Raw genomic sequence first — 20,553 nt, forward strand, 5'->3', positions numbered from 1 at the left:
GAGTATCAATTAAGAGCTATCAATTAGCCTCGAGTTTGTCGGGTCAGTCCTTTTAAATTTAAAAATATCTAAAACTTAATCATTACTTTAGGATATAAAATGATAATTTAGGTTAAAAATAATTGGTCCTTTTAAGTTGGAAAATAAAAGGGCCAACCTTTTTAAGTTATTTTATATATTTTTTAAATTTTATTCTTAAAAAAATTAAACACTACATACAATCATACACTAAAAGAAATCCCTATCCTCATTTAGTCATTCTCATTCCTTCTCCCTCATCCAACAATCGACCAACTAACCAAGCACACAATTGGCCACCTTCCTTTCCTCCATCCCTCATCCATCAATAGTTGATGATGCTAGTAAAATCTAATTGTTATCGAAGTTGATTTTATAATAATTTCTCTGTCTCAAATTATAAGACACTTTTAGATAAAATCTTATATATCAATAAACTTCATTAAATATACTTAACAACCTTATCTTTCTAAAACAAAAATATAAACTTTCAAAAATACCCATAATTTAATATATTAAAAATAAAAAAGACTGAAATTAATTACAGAGAGAGGAAGGGTAAAATTAAAATTGACACATTTAATGAAACCTTAATCTATTTAAAGTACCTTATAATTTGGAACGGAGGTAATATTATTTTTTATTAGAATTAAATTTGTTATTGTGTGGATTGACTTAAGTTTATTTTTTTAAACTTAATATTATGTGTAATAATTATTTTAAAATTTTATATATTTTTTAAATTTTTAAATTGAAAAATGAAAAAAAATAAATAAAAGATGTAGCCATCAGGGCCGACCTTTCAACCTTGAGAGCTAATCAAGCTTAAAAGTACTAACCCGTGCTCTAATGAATCTCATGCTTGAATTTCATATGACCATTTTTTGCAAGTTGACCTTCGAAGAAACTTCAGCTCCTTATAGCAAAGTCAAAATTCATCTCTCTTTCAAATATTTCCGTTTACCCAAAAGAGAAGGCACTCAAGCTTTCACCGAAGGAAAAACAAAAACAATGTGTAATAAAAGTGATAACCAACTTCATATTTTAGAAATTCACTTCTTTGAGTTATAATCTGATCATAAGATTATTATTACATAAATACTCAAAATATAAAAATTTTTGAACTAAAATGAAATGAAGGTATAAAAATTGAAGCTACTTATTTCGCCTCATCTATAACTGAAATTTAAATTTCTTCAGTCCGAAATTCATAGAAATAATTTTTTTTTACACATGTGAAAGTGCATTTACTATTGTTTTACATAGGTAGATGACATTATACAAGGATTTGGGTCCCCATAAAAGTTTGGAGTAACAACTTATCTCCCCATTACTGCCGTGTGAATGTTTCTCCAATAAACTTGGTCTCCCTGCAGAACAATAAAATCAGCAATTTCTTTGTTGACAAAAAGATGTAAATGGAAGAGAAATCACATGACCGGGAGTTATAGTTTAATCTTATAGAGAAAGTAAAATTGTGATCGGTGTTTAAGTAACTTGAAGCAAAATATTGGGATGGGACATACTTGAAGATTGGCTGTGCCAACAAGTCTGGAAGCCAGAACGTCCACAAGATTTTCCAAACTGCTCAATGTTCCATTGCATCCCAAGATTCCCTTTGCTTCTGCAACACCAAGCTTACCTACCTTTATATATGACCTTCGTTGCATAACCAGTAATGATAGCTTTCACTTCCTCTCGGTCAAAACAAAATTGACAGCTCTATCTCCCTCTTTCTCTCTCTGAATTTCACCCTGGTGCATTTTTGAGGCAAGGCAATGGAGACAAAACTTGAGCTCCTCCATGGAACAATTGAAGCCACCATCTTCAATGCTACTCCTTATGCACCTGCATTTCCCTTCAATGTAAGCTCCAGATAATAATACTATTAAGGAAACATGTACTATCGTTCTTTTATGTCCTTTGCAGACACCTATTCAACTGATAATTGATAAAACTTTCCTCAATTATCACCTTCCAAGATTTTATTCTGTCACATACCATACTAACTCTCATTCATCCGGAAGCATCAAATGATAGAATTTGATGAAACATCTCTGTAACGAGGTAATGGGCTAAAAGGTTTAGATCTTGAAGATTGATAATTGAGGAACATGCTTTCCTATTTTCAGAGTAATTAAAGTTCAATGAGGCTAGTTATGTATTTTTCCACTTATCATTAAATTATTGCATTGGCTATGCCTTGAAATTCATGCAGTGTTTTTCTGCAAACTCTTACAAATTTTTGTCATCTCATCAGTGTATCCATGCAAATGGGAAGCCTGCATATGTGACCATCAAGTTAGGCCACAAGAAGGTAGCAAAGACAAGTCAAGAGCGAGATCGTGTGTGGAATCAAACCTTTCAGATCCCATGTGCTCACCCAGCAGATTCAATTATCACCCTCACATTGAAAACATCATGCTCCATATTGGGGAGATTCCATATTAAGGCTCAGCAGTTACTCAAGGAAGAAAGTTTAATCAATGGTTTCTTCCCTCTCCTTATGGAAAATGGAAAACGAAACCTTCAACTCAAGTTAAGGTTTCTATTGTGGTTCAAACCAGCAGGGATTGAACCAAGTTGGGAAAAGCTACTAAGGGATGGGGAATTTCATGGCTTAAGGGATGCCTCGTTTCCACAAAGGTCCAATTGTCAGGTCAAGCTTTATCATGATGCTCACCATTCTTTCACTTTTCAACCTCCTTTTGATCACTGTGGAGCTCCAAGAAGGCTATGGGAGGATGTGTATAAAGCCATTGAGGGTGCAAAGTACTTAGTTTACATTGCAGGGTGGTCCTTCAATCCTAAGATGGTTCTGGTAAACATTACCTTCAGAATTTCCTTTTTATGGTTAAGTTTTTTTTTTTCTTTCCTATTAGTCTTCATGACTTCACTCAAAATTTTAATTTGGTCTATACAGTTTAAAAATGTACAATTGGATTCCTATCATTCTAATTTATTATTTCTGGAGTCCATTAAAGTGTTGTTAAATTTTACTAATGCGACCACCCATATGTTGTCTTAATTCTCTAAACAGACTTGATCTAAGTTAAGAAGAGGAGTAAGATAGATAGTGACATGAACTCTGCTAACAAGCATGACATGTGATGCCATCTATGTCAGTGTCTCAACTGAGATAATATAAATTATGTATGATCTGAGATCGAGATTGCTAAGGGTCGTCCACAGAATTTAACCAAATGAAGGTTGAATGGCAAGGATTAAATTTTAAATTTTTTTTTTTTGGGGCATAAAGTAAAGTAAAGTTTCAGGAACCAAATTACAAACTTTTTAATTACAAAGACAAATTAAAATTCACGCAGAATAATAATCAATCGAGTAATTTGACCCTTTGTTCATTCTCTATGTAATTTTAGAAGTTTATATGCTTTTTGAGCAGGTTAGAGATCCTGAAACGGAAATCCCATATGCAAGAGGAGTAAAGCTTGGTGAGCTGTTAAAAAGGAAGGCAGAGGAAGGAGTGGCAGTGAGGGTGATGCTTTGGGATGATGAAACATCTTTGTCATTTATTAAGAACAAAGGCATGATGAATACCCATGACGAGGATGCTTTTGCATACTTCAAACATACAAGAGTTATATGCAGAAAGTGTCCCAGATTACACCATAAGTTCCCGACACTGTTTTCTCACCATCAGAAGACTATAACCGTTGATGTCAAAGCACCGAAGTCTGTGAATGATAGAGAAATTATGAGCTTTGTTGGTGGGTTGGATTTGTGTGATGGCAGGTATGACACAGAGCAGCACTCATTGTTTCAAACCCTAAATAGTGAATCCCATCGCTATGATTTCTATCAGACAAATATTGCAGGAGCTAGCCTTAATAAAGGAGGGCCAAGAGAGCCTTGGCATGATGCTCATGCTTGTGTTATAGGTGGTGCTGCTTGGGACGTGTTAACAAATTTCGAGCAAAGATGGAGAAAGCAGTGTAATCCTTCCCTTTTAGTCCCTGCAAGTGCCTTAGCAAATCTCATGCCCCAAAATTGTTCAAGCATTCCTATTGAGAGGAATTGGAAAGTTCAAGTATATAGATCAATTGACCATATCTCTGCTTACCAATTGTTTAGAAAGTTTACTGTAGAAAGGAGCATCCATGATGCTTATGTTGAAGCAATCAGGCGTGCTGATAGGTTTATATACATTGAAAACCAGTATTTCACTGGGGGATGCGATTTGTGGGACAATAACAAGAATAGTGGATGCAGAAATATTATTCCCATTGAGATAGCACTCAAGGTGGCAAGTAAGATTAAAGCGAAGAAGAGATTTGCAGTGTATGTAGTGATTCCAATGTGGCCAGAAGGATTACCTGAAAGTGAAACAGTTCAGGACATCCTGCATTGGACCAGAGAAACAGTAGCAATGATGTATAGGTTGATTGGAGAAGCAATACAAGAGAGTGGGGAAGCAGGGCACCCAAGAGACTACTTGAATTTCTTTTGCCTAGCAAATAGGGAACAGAAAGGGGAAGGGGAGTACCTGCCGCCACATTCTCCTCACCCTGAAACACAATATTGGAATGCCCAAAAAAGTAGAAGGTTCATGGTGTATGTCCACTCCAAGCTCATGATAGGTATGAATGTCTGATAACCTAATATTTAAATCACCAACTTCTTTTCATTCCGCAAATTCTTTCTTTCACATAGATTTGAAGAAAACGACCGTTTTCACTGAATAAATCCGACTTTAGATATTGACTAAAAGACTAATGGGATAAAGTTGAACAAAATAGGTTTTCTTTGAAACTCCTTTTGTAGATGAACAATGAAGACTTTAAACGAGTTATTATCACTGAAAGGAACAATGCTACTTGATACAACAAGACATAGGCAATGCAGGCTTCAGGGTGACATGGAATCCAATCAATGGAGGATTAAACACTAATCAAAACTTCATCTTGCCTTTGAACGAGCTTGAGAAAAATATTCATCAGAAGGCTCAGAGCCAAACCAAACACGCGCTTTTCTTGAATTAATCCTAAAACTTGCATATCTAACAAAAATGACAAGTTCAAAACAGCTAACCAATTAGATGCTAAATATTTGTTCTTGTCAGGATTACCTGAAATTTGTGATTGACTGAAGTTCATTTACTACACAAGAACCCATTTCAAAGGTTCAGAAAAAGTAATAAGATCTTATCACTTTCTTGACCATTATTTGCAGTGGACGACCTGTACTTGTTGATAGGGTCGGCTAACGTGAACCAGAGATCCATGGATGGGCAAAGAGACACTGAGATAGCCATAGGTTGCTACCAATGGCAAGATGCGGATTCCAGCAACCAAGTGATCAATCGCGGCGAGATTCACGCATACAGGATGTCACTGTGGTATGAGCACAGTAGGTGCGCAGAGGAATGGTTGATGGAGCCAGAGAGATTGGAATGCGTAAGGAAAATGCGATCGATAGGAGATCGAATGTGGGAAATCTACAGTGGCGAAGAAATTGTGGACATGGAAGGCGTTCATCTGGTGAGTTACCCTTTGAAGGTAACGCAGGAAGGTTTGGTGGATGTGAGTGGGAGCGGGTCCCGCTTTCCCGATACAGAGTGTCCAGTGAAGGGGAAGAGATCAAAGGTGTTGCCTCCTATTTTCACTACTTAAAGCCATATAACAGAAAGAAGGTTCCAGCTTGGGATGTCTCTACTGATTGTTGTGTTAAAAGTATCATGATTCAAAAATTTATATGTTTACTTTAGGGTCACACATTATATCATCTATTTTTTTTTAGCCAGAAATTTAATTTAATCTATTTAAAGATTGTAAAGCAACTCTCAAGATATATTCTTATTAAAAAAAGAGTTAAGATATAATTTTGTCTTTAAATTATTCATATAGGAGCAATGTTGCTCCTAAACTCATTGCTCTCATCGTTTGAATGTCCATTAACTATATTAGTGGACTCATTTTTTATAGATTAAAGCGCAATTTTGCCTCTAAATTTTTAAACCTTCTTTATAACCTCATTATACCTTCGGCATAAAATTATGGGCTATTACACAATGGGTACATTCATGTGATGAAATTTTTCTAGCCTTACATGCATGAAAAGTTACCCAATCAAGGTTAATTGACTCACTTATGATTTATGGTTTTTTTTTAAATTTCACACTATGGGGTATTATTGTCTTAAACTAATTTCTTCGTCAAACAAGTAGACATTATATTAGGTTCAAGTCCCTTAATAAATCATGGAACAGTTTCTTGTCGAATAAGTGAGACGATGTGAATATAATTAAGGCAAGCCATTGAACTCTGAATGGTAGTCATACCACATGGGTTTAAATTTTCTATTCCTATTCCTATGCAAACTCCCATCTCACATGATAATGCTATGTACAAATGCACAAATCATAATATGCATATAAATTATCATAATTTCCATGCAATTCTCACATCAACATTAGGTACTCACTTATCATCATTTTTATCATGTCACAATTTTCTCCATATAAATAACAACTTACAGATATTTCCCATTATTTTGCATATCACATAATGCCACTTTAAACACTCCACTGCATATGTTCACACACATGTACAACTTTTTAATATACCACAAATCATGCTCAACTTATAAATTTTTAAATATGTCATGCCATACTTGCAAAAACCTATATCACATATCTAGAGAGTAATTTATGAAATAATGTTAACACTACTAATTAACACACAAATGTATAAGTAAGTTTTCTTCGATTATTTCAAAACTTTGAGAGGTCAACAGTTTAACCCACAATAAAAGTACTTCAAAAGGTATACCAAAGCTTGAATGGTATACAAGATAATTAATCTATAATTAATCATGTTAATATTATCATAAATGCTTTTCCAACTTTCATTAATCAACACTTTAATTACCTAAAATTTTAATCTATTGCATTTAAACAAAACCATTAGGTTTATTAAACTTCATTAGTTCAATTTAGTTTTCATTAACTTAAATAATTACTATTACAACACCTCACAATTCAAAATCACATTTTGGAGGTTCATGGTTCGTCCAAAATAGATGATCTAAGCTTACAACTTTGTAGAAACTTTTAAATTATGTGCTGAATATTTAAACAACTCTTATTAGTCTCATTTAGACGAATGTATTCGGGCTCATAGCCTTATGTCCGAAATCCTCATCTTTCAATCTTAAATCTTACTTTCAAAATGTGTAGAGAAAAGCAAAAGAGATAAGAAAGGCATATTTAGGTGAAATAAAACTCCAATCACCTTTAAAATATTCAAAAGTTGATGCTCTAATAAAGAAAATACTTTCTTTGTTGCCCCCCTCTGTTTCTAGTGTGTCTCCATTTTGAACATTTTTTGCATTTTTCAAAAAACTAATTCTAAAAAGTATGTTGCAAAGTAAATACATTATGTTGCAGTGTAATGCATAATAAGTTTAATTTTAATTTTCTTTTTACAATTTGAATTCAGGTAACTCAATTTATGTTTAAAGTCAATCTAAAAATTAAAGTCAAATTCAATAGCTCCGTTGACTATCTCAATAGAGGGGGCAATGACGAATCCATATTTATGTGATGTGATAGTTAGAAGTAATTTATAAATCCTAACCCTTGCCTCTCCATTATAGTCAATCTCCTCGCAAGGCTGAAGATCATTAGTCAGTCTCCGATATCAGAACACGACTGGTTCCACAAAGCTTGTCTTCTTGTGGTTCTCAACAAAAGGTGTCAATCTCACACATGTTAGTCATCCCTCCTTGTACTAAGCATCGTTTGATGCTGCTGAAATCGACCCTCGTAAATGATTCAGGGTTTTCACCGAGATGTTCACTGTCAAGTTGTAAGAGAGGTTACTGAATGTTCACTATTAAGTTCTGATAATTGGCTCACGAAATTCATGATCACATGCTTGCCCATCCTAGTAGTAATGGCCATGTCACCATCTGGATTCATCTTTGGTACTTAGCATGCTGATGAGCATCTGCACACTGTTTCATGATTTTAAAAAAATCTAGGCTATCTGAATTTAATATGAACTGTTTAAATTTAAAGCTTTTAACTCATATTTAGTAAAATAAAAATTTATAAAAAAATTTTGGTAGAAAAAAAGTTTATGATAGTTGGACTCAGATATGACTTTAAGTTTAAAAAAATGCTTATAAGGATACTTATAGATTGTCTCTTGTGGGTTAAGGATCAATTGGATCAACTTTAGCAAGCTAAAATTTTTTAATAAATCTTTTCATCATCAATTTAGATTGTACATAATTAACTTGGATAGTCTAATTTAATATTAAAAATTTATATAATTAACCTTATAAACTTAATGTGTTTGTTTCCAATTAAATCAAGAAATGTTAATTTTTTATAAATTATTTATTAAATAATAAATTATTGTTATTAATTTAATTAATATATTAATTTTTATTATCATAATTTGATTAAATATAAGTATATAAAATATATAAGGTTAAGTACATAAATCTTACACTAAAATTTTTTATAAATTGACCACCCGGATTTACTTTAGATAATTCATAGTTAAAATTTTTAATTTGTAATTTTATTAAAAATATTTTTCAAAAAGTACCCACTAGAAAATTATCTTTTTTTAATATTGTATTTATCAAAATAAACATTTATAAAAATTAATATCAAACATATCCGTTCAAGGCTTTTTAGATAGTTAATATATAAAATTATAAAAAATTTAATATTAAATTAAAAGATCTAGATTAAATATATGTTGATACGATGAATACATTTATTATAAAATTTTATTTTAATAAATATAAAGTAAAAAAAAAAATAAAAAAATTTGCAGTCTAATTTTTTTGGGAGAATTTCATTTAAGGATCTAGGTGGCAACATATTTTCTGGTGGGTTCCAAAAAATTTCAAAACCTCACTTTAGTCCTTAAGGACTAAATTGAAAATAAGTTGAATGTAAAAAAGATCAAAATACCTTCAATTCAAATATTAAAAAAACAACCACTAGTTACCGTTATTGGAGCTTTGATCGTCGGTTGGACCACCGTTAGCGATGGTTGGAGAATTATAGAGAATTAATTTCTCCAAAGGTGACCAAAGTGGGTGTAGAACTTAAGATCTCTTGATTTACTAAAAAGTTTTAGAACACAAGCCACTTAACTCATTCAATCATATAATGCTCAAAATTATATATATAATAAACCTTATTTTCAAATCACTTGATTATTACATTACTTGTTAATTGTGTAACTTTACTTATTAATACCTTAACAAAACTTGTTAATTACTTAACTTTCGTTGTCAACCCCACAACTCCTGCAATAGAGTTAAATTACTTGTTAATTATATAACTATACTTGTTTATATCTTAATAGAACTTGTCAATTACTTAACTCTCCTTGTTAAGTCTGTGACTCTCACAATAGAACTACATTACTTGTTAATCGCGTAACTGTTGTTGTTAATACCTTAATAAGAGTTGTTTATTACTTGAATTTACTTGTCAAATCCATGACTCTTTAAACTGAACTGCATTACTTGTTAATTATGTAACTTTACTTGTTAATTAGGCAACAATATTTGTTTATTACGCAACTTGACTTGTTAATTATGCAACTTTACTTGTTAATTTCATAACTCTCTCAAAATTATTTGTATAATAAATCTTATTTTCAAACCTCTTGAGTATTATGACAAGAAGTATACTTGTTAAAAGCCTAATATAGCTTGTCATTTTTTAAATTTTATTGTTAATATTATATTTGTTTTTAGGGTACTGCTCTCTCTCTCTCTCTCTCTCTCTATATATATATATATATATATATGCTTATATAATTGCATATCTAGTTTGACGAATACTGATAAGGGAGACTTGACTTTCATCGCTTTTGTTATTTGACAAACTCAATTTTTTATATAAATTATATATTCAGTTAACAAGTGACAATAGATAATTAATATATATTGTTGATGAATTAACAAATAAAGTTATGCAATTAACAAATAATTTAGTTACTTTTTCAAAACAATAGTTAAACAAGTCTTGTTGTGGTATTAACAAATGAAGCTATGCAATTAATAAGTATTGTTGCATAATTAATAAGCAAAGTTACATGATTAATAAGTAATGCAGTTTAGTTGAAAGAGTTATGGATTTGACAAATAAAGTCAAGTAATTAATAAGTTCTGTTAAGGTATTAACAATTACAGTTACGTGATCAACAAGTAATATAGCTATGTTGTATGAGTCTTGAACTTAACAAGGAGAATTAAATAATTGACAAGTCCTGTAAAGGTATTAACAAGTATAGTTACGCTATTAACAAATAATTTAGTTCTATTGCAAGAGTCTAGGGTTAACAAGGAAAGTTAAATAACTAACATGTAAAGTTATACGATGAACAAGTAATTTAGTTTTATTGTAGAAGTCAGAGGGTTAATAAAAAAAAGTTAAGTAATTAATAAGTCCTGTTAAGGTATTAATAAGTAATGTAATAATCAAGTGGTTTGAAAGTAAGATTTATTATATATATATATATATATATAAAATTTTATGAATTATATAATTGAATGGGTTGAGTGGTTTGGTGGTTCAAAATTTTTTTGGTAAACTAAGGAGTCTTGAATTCTACACCCACTTTGACCATCTTTAAAAAAATTAATTCTTCATAATTTTTTAACCACCACCGATAGTGGTCTAACTGGTGGCCTGAGCTTCGACGATGGAGGTCCAATCACTGGCGGAGGTCCAGCTAGTGAGGCTCCAATCACCGGCAGTGGTGCTCTGGCAATGATGGCTGGTGGTTTCTTTTTTTTAATATTTAAATTGAGAGTATTTTAATCTTTTCTACATTTAATTTATTTTCAATTTAATCCTTAAGAACTAAATTGAAATTTTAAAATTTTTTCACACTCACTAAAAGATATGTTACTACCCAAGTCCTTAAATAAAATTCTTCCTTTTTTTTTTCCTTGTAAATCATAAATGGTGTAGCACTGAAGACGAACCCATCAGAATTTCACTTCTTTTTTTATAAGAACAAGAACGAACACACTCTCCGTGCCCCACTGCCGCAGACACTTGTATGTGTATAATATACACATGCGTTATTCACCAAAACAAATTAAAAAAGGATACTTTTATGAGTAAACTCAGTTATACTTACTGAGTAGGAGTAAGGGGAAACAAATTACACTTATAATATACACAGGTGTTAGCCTATCCTTCGAAAAAATGTTGGAGACTTCCCTGTGGGGAAAAAAAAATTCTGTCTTGATTGATAGAATTAAAAGTTTTATCTGAATGTTATATTTTATTTGGAAAACTTGATAACAAAAAATTAAACAACTAAGCCTAAATCCTTGAAATAAACCACTGATCAATCATCAAAGTGCACCTAGTAGCAGTAGTTAAGCACAAAAACAGGGCTTCTCCCTGAAAAATGACATGTCATTGATCAAAGCCCAACAATATAGAGAGAAATGGAAGTTATTAGTTTAAATAAAATCTCTAGACAATCTTTACCCAAGAAAAAAAAAATCTCTAGACAATGATCAATGCCTCTTGAAACATGGCAAAACCAGAGTAGTTCTCAATTCCAAATCAAGCTAAGCTAGTTTTCCTAAGTCGCAGGAGCCGGTTTTTGCAGGCTGAGCCATAGTGCATCAAAGCCAGTATTGCCTTGAAACACATAAGCAATCATTTAGACTTCTTTCCCTGCTTCTTCTTGATAACTTCATCAATGTACAATATACCTTTGCCTTTGTAGACTTCAGGTGGCTTACAGCTACGCACAGTAGCAGCAAACTGGTGCACCCTTTGCTTGTCTATTCCAGTGCAGCAAACCACATTGTTTTTGAAACAGAAAACTCGAACTGCAGGCGGTACCGTCAACTCAACCTCGTGACTGTATCCCAATTTGAGATACAAGAGACGCCCTTGAGATTCGGCTCTGGCTTTGTATCCAACACCCACAATCTTGAGAAAACGGAAAAACTTGGCTTCCATTTAACTCTCACAAATTTATCACCTACAACTATCCACATAACAAAGAATTATACAATGTCAAGAGTAAACAGTGTAAATCAAAGACAAACAAAAAAGGAGCTGCTAGTCATTTCATATTTCATGCCCAAAAATCATTTTCATCTGAGTACAACTCAAAGATAAAAGTTAACCAATTACATTGATCTCCCTCTTCCCTATGCATTAGAGGAACTTTGTGCGTGCAATCCCTCTAGTTTCAAATTATACAATGACCTCGTTCAAGGGTTGTGCATTCTATGCCTACGCCACAAATGATAGGATTGTCTATTGGTGAAATTACAATTATAAGACTGATCTTAGTATAATTTGAAACTAAAAGGTGCTTGGAGGATGACTAAAAGTATTAGAGAGGTCAGATTACATTGATGCAGAAATTTGTTGATACTAAAATGGCACTTGGCATCATCATTCAATCTTAGTCCTTGTCAAACAAGATCAAGAAGTGACATCCCAAAACAAATCAAAAGTAAATACTTTCATTCTGACTTCTTAAGACAGAAGTTGAGGGTGAATGAGAACCAAACAAATTAAAGGGAGCTAGTTTAAGAAAACAGTAAAATTATTTGTCATTTTTCAAATTTAAAAATATAAAATTACCATCCAGCAGCATTTAAATGCAGCATAAGCATCCCTACTTATAAGTAAATAATTAAAAAACTGATCAAGAGCTAATAAGATGGCCAAACAACTTTTCTCAATTAAATACAGCTTGACTAACAATAACATCCTCAACATGACAATTACAGGTTTGTAAAATAACAAAGTCTCAACAGCTGCTTGATCTATTTCTAAGGTTCATCAGTCGGTGAGTATATTTCAGTATGTGCTACTTGGAAGAACAACACTCAATTTAGATCAAAGCAACAGCTCTGAAGCACAATCAAGTTACGAGTAGACAATTACACAATGGGACCCAAAATTCAACATCAGCATAGTCGGACGTGTACTGTACACACTGAAATCTAGGAAATATGCATAGTTCATATAATACCCTGTTAATTTTTGTTCCAGATACTTTCACACAACTCGAGCCAAGTCATTTACAAGATCATACATCACAAATCAATGTTTTAAAACCTGGACTGGACAGTGAACCGAAAATATCAGCGGGCCAAGGGTCTCATGATTCAACCTGGACCAGTAACCAACCAATTAAATAAAAAATATACATACATACATACATATATATATCAGATGATGACATTTTCTACACCTAAACAAGTAAATTAATAAATCAAAAGTAGACAGAGAATATAGCCTTCCTATTTTGTGATGTCAATACAGAATTACAGAGCAGAGTACCAGACTGTCGTGTGCATCAGGATTCAGGGATAATCACTTGAAAATAATAAAACCCCTATTTGCAAAAACAACTCTTAACAATAAAAAACAAGTTCATCCATTCAGCAATACTTCGTTCCATGCCATTCAAAACGATTAGGTTAAATTGGGCAGTAAGACAAATGAGGGACAAAGAAAATCTCACCGGAACTAAGGGAGAGCAATCGACGAAGAAGATGAAGAATGAAGAAGAAGGCCGAGCTCGATGCCGTCTGACCGTTCCGACAGCCGCACGCCTGCGCGATCGTCAACCGAGAACGCCTGAACGTGAAGACTGAACCGAAATGAAGAAAGTGAAGTGAATACGGAGAATGAAGAAGCGTCTTATAGCTGCCCGGGTGAGGGTGAACGCCTGAACGGTGAAGACTGAACCGAGAAGGCGAGAACGCGTGCCGGCGTGCGAGACACAGAGAGAAGTGAGAAGAGAAGACAGGGTGTGAGTGACTGGAAGAGCGTTCCCTTGGCTCAAAAAAGAAAAAAAAGAATAGAAGAGTTTTTTTTTTTAAAAAAATATAATAAAATTTCTTTAAAATATATAAATAATAATTTAATTCTCAAAATATCACAATTTTTTAAAATTTTTAAAAACTTTTTTATCATTAATAAATTTATATAAATTATTAAATTATTCTTGTTAAAAATAAATGATTCATAATTTTTTTTTTATATTCACAACTTTCATTCTTATATTTGTAACAATGTAATAACAAATAAGGAATTTAATATGTGAAGTTATGATTTATTGTTATTTTGTTACGAATTTAAGAAAAAAGTTACGTATATAAGAAGAAAAATTGTAAATCATTTATTTTCAATAAATATAATTTAGTAATTTATATAAATTCATTAATGGTGGAAAAGTTTCTAGAAACTTCAAGGAAATTATGACATTTTGAGAAATGAGATTATCATTTATATATTTTAAAAAAAATTATTGTCATTTTTCCTTTTTTTATTTTTAAAATGCCAATTTTATCCCTTAATTTTTTTTTGCCCATTTTTGTCCAGCTTTTGACACCAAAAAAAAAAAAACCACCCATTCTGAGTCTTTAAAAATTGTCCAATTTGACCCAAGCCAACTACTAATGCACGTTAAATGGTTGAACTAGACAGTGGGCTGACAATCTAACTGTCCGAATCTTAAAACCTTGTCAAAATGCCTTGAAAATTTTCAAAAATTGATAATAATATATAAAGATTAATAATCAAAATGTCAATACACAACAAACCCAACATTGCAAAAGAAGAATAATAGCCAATTGCACACCATCCAAGCAAAAACTAGTTAAAAAAAAACTCAATTGGTAAATATTTCCAAATTCAAAAGAGGCAATAATCAACAGTTAGATAACTTAATCCAAAGCCAATTAGAAATGAAAAATTTGAAATAAAGCAAGAACAGTCACCTAGGGAAGAGATTGGGAGTACAAAAGGTCATAGGGATCAAACCTTTTTCACTGCTTGCTTAAGAACAACGACGCAAGGCTAACAAGGTGGATGGCATCCAATAGAGTGGAATGCTTGTTCGTCGCCAAAGAGAATTGGATCCACCACCACCACCACCACTCTATTATTGTTATTGCTACCACAACTACTCTATTATTGTCATTGCCGCCACCGCCACCGCTGCTATGACATTTAGTAACACATTAAAATTCAATTGTCATGATTTGATTGACTATGAATATATTAAGTATATAAAGTTAAGTACATTAATCTTACTCAAAAAACACCTTGAAATATATAAATGACAAATAAGTATAGTAAAATATGATAATTATTATGCAGTCTCAAAGAACTTGTCTAGGATTTTATTTTTTCCTTTAACATGTTTGCCTTCAATTTAAAATTTGCAAAAAGACATTTGTCATTTGCTATTCATTAATAATCTCAACTTCAAATAAAATAGTCACTTCTCAATCATGACTAGTGATTGATTTTTTAAAAGTTTTACTTGATTAATGAATAAAAATGGAAGGAAGGAACTTGTCACTTTTAATTTTTTTTTTTGGTCAATAACTCAAATGAAGTAGTCATTTATGTTTTTTAGTTAGATTTTATTATTTTTTGCGTGAAAGAACTTGTCAATTGTTATTTATCTGAAGTTACATCTTTAAACAAAGTAGTTGTTTGTTAATAGTAAGTTGTCACTAATTTTAGTACATGAACTTTAGAACTTAATTGATAAAAAAAAAATTCAAAAAGGCACTTGTCACTTACTATTCAGTTGTAGTCAATTCTCAAACAAACTACTCATTCTCCAATTGTATGTAGTAACCGATTTTTAGTAGTTGCACTTGATTGATAAAAAAGTTACAAAAGTAAATTTGTCATTTCCTATTCCATTGGAATCAATAACTCAAATAAAGTAGTCTTTTTTTTTGCATATTTTTTAATCATTATTTTTCATTCTAAATTTTAAATTGAGACAAATATCTCATTTCAAAAAAAAATCAAAACATCAAATTAATCCATATGGACTACACTACAATTATCACATTTCATAATACTTATTTATCATTTGTGTATTTTAGGAGTTTTTTTTTATCATTTTCCCTTTTATCAATTATTCTCCCTTTAAAATTCTTTCATATCGAATAAGATTTTTATGAGGATTTTTTAAACTTTTGAATTTATCAAATATATTTTCAATTTTTTTATTTTTAATTCTAATTCATTTTCTGATTTTCTCAATAATTGAAAAAAAGCTTAACCTTTTACTATGTCAAATTCGATGAGAAAAGTGAAGTTGATTTTAAAAAAATAAAGCAGCTAAAAATATATTATAACACATAATCTTATATTAAAAGCAAATACATATATCTTGCCACCTGAAAACTAAAAGAAGTATACTTAAATATTTAAAATAAGCTACATGAAAACAAAATTAGAAGAGAGAAATTACATTGGATTATAGTAAGTTGACAGTTAACAAGTTGGTTTTCTATGGTTCAAGATGTTATCATAATATTTCATTACTCTAATTTCATAGAAGCCAATAAACCACCATATCTAATTTGCATGCCCACCAATACCTTGTTTGGGTTCAAATTTATAGTTGACATTTAAAATTCTATAATGTGAAAACAACACCTTATATAAGAGAGCATATTGGAAAATTATTTGATATGATAACAAGAGTCATTTTAAATTGCCATGCCTTGTGCCTTCAAGTCTAACTTTTGGAATATGGTTTAAATTACATCAATATTAAAAGTTTCAAATTATTTGATGGTCTGACTTCAAAATTGTTGCTTGTCTTGAAGCAAATGGGAAGGTTATATCCTTCTTGTATGAGCAGCATTGGATGTGTTGCTAGAAATTGTAAAATAGCTGTCAATCTTCAATCGCCTGTTTTAATTTTATGCTACGGGCCAGTATCTCAATCAATTTGTGTTAAATATTATGGTTTTTCAAGGTTATATATTTATACTACTTGAGTGATTGGAGTTCAAGATACGGGTCATGAGCCCATATACTAACAAAGAGTTGAGCCACTGGGCATAGGCAACAAGGCAAGTAAGAGTGTAAATGTATAAGATCCTGAACATACTTGTTATAAGGAGGGCTGTGTTGATAAATTGTATTGATAATGCATGTGAAGGGAGACATTTTAATCCTAAAAAAGTTTCTTTTAGTTACAAATAGGAAGCACAAGCAAATTATTAAGAGAAGTTACCCTTTGCCATTTTGCACTACAAATGAGTTAGACTTTATTCCAAGAGATGCATATGCTCTTGTTGCTACAAGATAGATTTCAAATTCGTCTTCAAACCAACATCATTTCCTCAACAACATAGCAATGAAGAAAATTATACAGAGTAGCACAATCATAACATAGCAAGGAAGCAATCATATGAGTAGTAGATGCAACAACAATGAATTTTCTTTAATGTTGCTTATGTATAAAAGGAAATAAAAGTGACATGAGAAAAAGAATTTAATGTGCTTTGAAAATTGAAAGGATAAAGGTTTTGAGTGTCTTCAACTTCTCACCATAGGCAATCCAACCAGTCATGCTCAAATCTAAAGGAGATTAGTTTAAATGATGAACTCTGAGAATGAAGTGGGAGCTTTTTCAAATTCAACAACCTCTCACGCTAATCCTCTTCAATCAAGGGAATTGTAATGGAATTCATGCGATACTCTCAATTGTTTTAGTAATACCAATTTGACCATGTTGATGGGAACTATATAATAACTTCAAATACTCTAAGCTTACGTAGCTCCCAATTACTAAAAGTAGATTGTATGAAAGCATATTAAAAGATACATCAAATGACAAGTCTAGTAATTCAATTGAATTTGGGAGCTTAAATACCTCATATTTGACAAATTGAATGCCTTTTAATGATGAAATATGATAGGTTCAGATATTCCAAGCTTGCGTAGCTTACAATTGCTAAAAGTATATTTTGTAATTTGTTAGAGTTGGTATTAGAGTGGTATCAAAGAAGAAAATTATATGGAGGCCTAATATTGAAACCTATTACCAGCCACAAATACAAATAGGATTGTTCGAATTGTGGTATCAAAATAGTATCAAAAATAAATATAAATAGTGTCACAAGTGGAGTATAAATTGTGGTTGAGATTTAAAAATTTCATTATTTATATTAAAAATATAATTTTTTTAAATATTACAAGTGGTCTTCATAATTTATAATTATTTAACAATTGATTTGTCGTGTTTTTTGATTTTTATTTTTAAATTTAATTGCATTTTTTTTTTAAATTTATATATGTTTGGATTCCTTATAAATTTAACATAATATAATTTAATAAATATCAACACAAGATATAAAATTTTTATCAATTGTTTTAGTGGAACCAATCAAACAATAGTGAGTCTAGCAACAAAACTTTTCATCTCCCATCACTAACAACACCAAAATCATCATGGAACTTCCAAAAGAAATTCACACTTTGATAACTCAAATATTCAAGGTATGAAGCATACTTTAGGCAATCCAAATCAACTATTTTCCACCCACGTATGGTGAGTTTATGAAGGGGAATTAGATAATATTTCCTGAGAAATTGAGATGTTCAAAATATTATCGACTTTCAGAACCCTCCCATGTTGCGTCTTCCAAAGATATATCTATGAACTCAAAATGGTCTATTTGCAGCATAAAGGAGTCCATTGTCTGGTATGAGATTGTATGAGAAGCATGACAACTTAATAGATAACTCACACATCTCTACAATTTATTGGACGTCCTTATCTTTTGAAAAGAAGTTTCCTCATGGATATAAAGCTTTATATCTTGAATGTGTTGCAGGTTTTTGGGCTCATCTAATAGCACATTTTCTTCACATAGATTGTTACAACTATACAACATGGGAGATGATAAATTGCATACAATTCTAGAAAATTTTGGGTGACAGATCTCATTTGGCAACAAGTGCTTTTTTCATATTCCTTAACCCATTTGGCAGTTGTACATGGGAATTATATAATAGGTTAAGACATTTCAAGTTTATGTAGCTCCCAATTGCTAAAAGTACTCCCTCCGTCCCAAATTATAAGATATTTTTAGATAAAATTTCATAAACCAATAATCCTTATTAAATATACTTAACAATTTTATTTTTTTCAAAAAAAGAATGTAAGCTTTCAAAAATACCTTTGATTTAATAACCTTAAATCCACATCAAATTAGTATTAAATAGAGAGAGAAAGGGTAATATTAGAATTAGTATATTTAATAAAATTTTAATTTTCTCAAAGTGTCTTATATTTTGAGACAGCAAATCTCCCTCAAAAGTGTCTTATAATTTGAGACGGAGGGAGTAAATTGCAATTTATCAAAAGTAGTATAAAAAATGGAAACCATATGGAAAGCACAAATATTTATTTTTATTAAACTTCATATGCTATTTGTATTTGTTTCTCATGCCACACTGATACTATAAATCAAACAATTTTATTTGTATTTCTGACTCATAATACACTTTAATATTGGGCCTTTGGCGTAAAGGAAGGAAACCTAGATCTAATACTAAATCTCTAATTACATTCATGAGCTCATTTAAGAGATTTAAATATTGAAATCGCAAACTATTTCATATGTATTGACTTTCCATCTCAATATTATACAAGTGAGGCTGCTTGTAGTAACTCCATTTCGTGATAGGAGTCGTGTGTTTGTCCTCGCTATCAACATGGCCAAATCCTAGATTGACTTACGAATATTATTTTAGATCCATAGTTGGGTTAAGTATCTAACTTTCAATAGTTCTGTGCTTTCTCATAAATACTTATTTCCTTAATATTTTGTATCTTCAATGGAACTATTTTTGCCCTTCAAATTCTTCTTAATTGACTTTGCTTTTGCTAAGTGTATCATCAGCTTCAACATAGACATGACAATTACAATTGAAGAAGGACACATCAATGAGATTGAACTCACAACACAAAATTCAATCAAATTGATAGATGTGATGCAATCAATTATTCAAAATCATTAAGATTTTATTCCTATAAATATGAATGAAATTATTTGACTAATCCTATGTAATAATGATTGGGCTTGGCCTTGGATTTTGAACAATTGAATTTGACATCTGAGCTCCCTAAACAAAAATGGTTTTTGATCAGACAATGTCAACTTGTAAAATTAGTTTTTTTTGTTCTTCTGAGGTTACTAGTGAAGTTAATTACAAAAAAAAAATTGGCCAAAAAAGTTATTTACAAAATATAGAAAAATAACTTTCTCACTCATCGTCATTATTCATATCTATTTTTTCATACAGTAATATTGATACTGCAATGCAATACTATTGAGAACTTAATATAGTAATAAATCATTATTATAAATTAATAATATTTTCATAATCAATAATATTTAGATATTAGGTTGTAAAATATATATTTTAAATTTTAGTATGCACCTAAAATGTAAAGTTAATAATACTTATTTTATTTTTTGACCAGCTAATAGTATATTTTTTAAACAAATGGAACACTAGCAATTAAATACCGAGCCCCCGGGCACCCAAGTAATCCCCAGCACTATTATCAAAACTGGACCAAACCGCTGGTCCAATCAGAAACCGGCTAAGTGTCCGGTATAAAGAAAAAAAAAACCGAAGAATATAAGAACAAGCGACAAACCGCTTGAGCCGGTGCTGAAATAAGAACCAGCGATTTGAACGGTTCTGTTGGT

At 31.3% G+C, this 20,553-nt stretch overlaps 2 protein-coding genes and 1 long non-coding RNA gene across 5 annotated transcripts; 1 reads left to right on the forward strand and 2 right to left on the reverse strand.

Moving 5' to 3' along the window:
* Positions 1–1,162: 1,162 nt before the first annotated feature.
* LOC129287749 (uncharacterized) lies at positions 1,163–5,323 on the reverse strand. Of its 2 annotated transcripts, XR_008587797.1 has the most exons (4): positions 5,105–5,323; positions 4,353–4,544; positions 1,545–1,866; positions 1,163–1,388 (listed from the first exon to the last, which is right to left on the reverse strand). It is a non-coding gene; the product is annotated as an uncharacterized LOC129287749 (long non-coding RNA). The 2 variants fall into 2 exon arrangements; XR_008587796.1 differs by lacking the exon at positions 4,353–4,544.
* LOC129287748 (phospholipase D alpha 4) lies at positions 1,733–5,815 on the forward strand. The gene is made up of 4 exons (XM_054923975.1): positions 1,733–1,883; positions 2,279–2,839; positions 3,422–4,616; positions 5,209–5,815. Exons 1-4 carry the CDS (start codon positions 1,797–1,799, stop codon positions 5,646–5,648), a joined length of 2,283 nt encoding a protein of 760 aa, XP_054779950.1. The 5' UTR covers positions 1,733–1,796; the 3' UTR covers positions 5,649–5,815.
* A 5,588-nt stretch (positions 5,816–11,403) lies between these two features.
* Positions 11,404–13,832, reverse strand: LOC129288560 (60S ribosomal protein L6, mitochondrial). 2 transcript variants are annotated; one of them, XM_054925192.1, is made up of 2 exons: positions 13,527–13,832; positions 11,404–12,023 (listed from the first exon to the last, which is right to left on the reverse strand). In XM_054925192.1, exon 2 carries the CDS (start codon positions 11,999–12,001, stop codon positions 11,693–11,695), a length of 309 nt encoding a protein of 102 aa, XP_054781167.1. In that variant the 5' UTR covers positions 12,002–12,023; positions 13,527–13,832; the 3' UTR covers positions 11,404–11,692. The 2 variants fall into 2 exon arrangements, with proteins under 2 accessions (XP_054781167.1, XP_054781166.1); XM_054925191.1 differs by having other exon boundaries at positions 11,404–12,029; positions 13,527–13,831.
* Positions 13,833–20,553: the final 6,721 nt, after the last annotated feature.

The sequence above is a fragment of the Prosopis cineraria genome, unplaced genomic scaffold (genome assembly GCF_029017545.1).
Source record: "Prosopis cineraria cultivar Desert tree isolate PC_DT_omini unplaced genomic scaffold, ASM2901754v1 PC12, whole genome shotgun sequence".
In the NCBI taxonomy this organism is placed as follows: Eukaryota; Viridiplantae; Streptophyta; class Magnoliopsida; order Fabales; family Fabaceae; genus Prosopis; species Prosopis cineraria.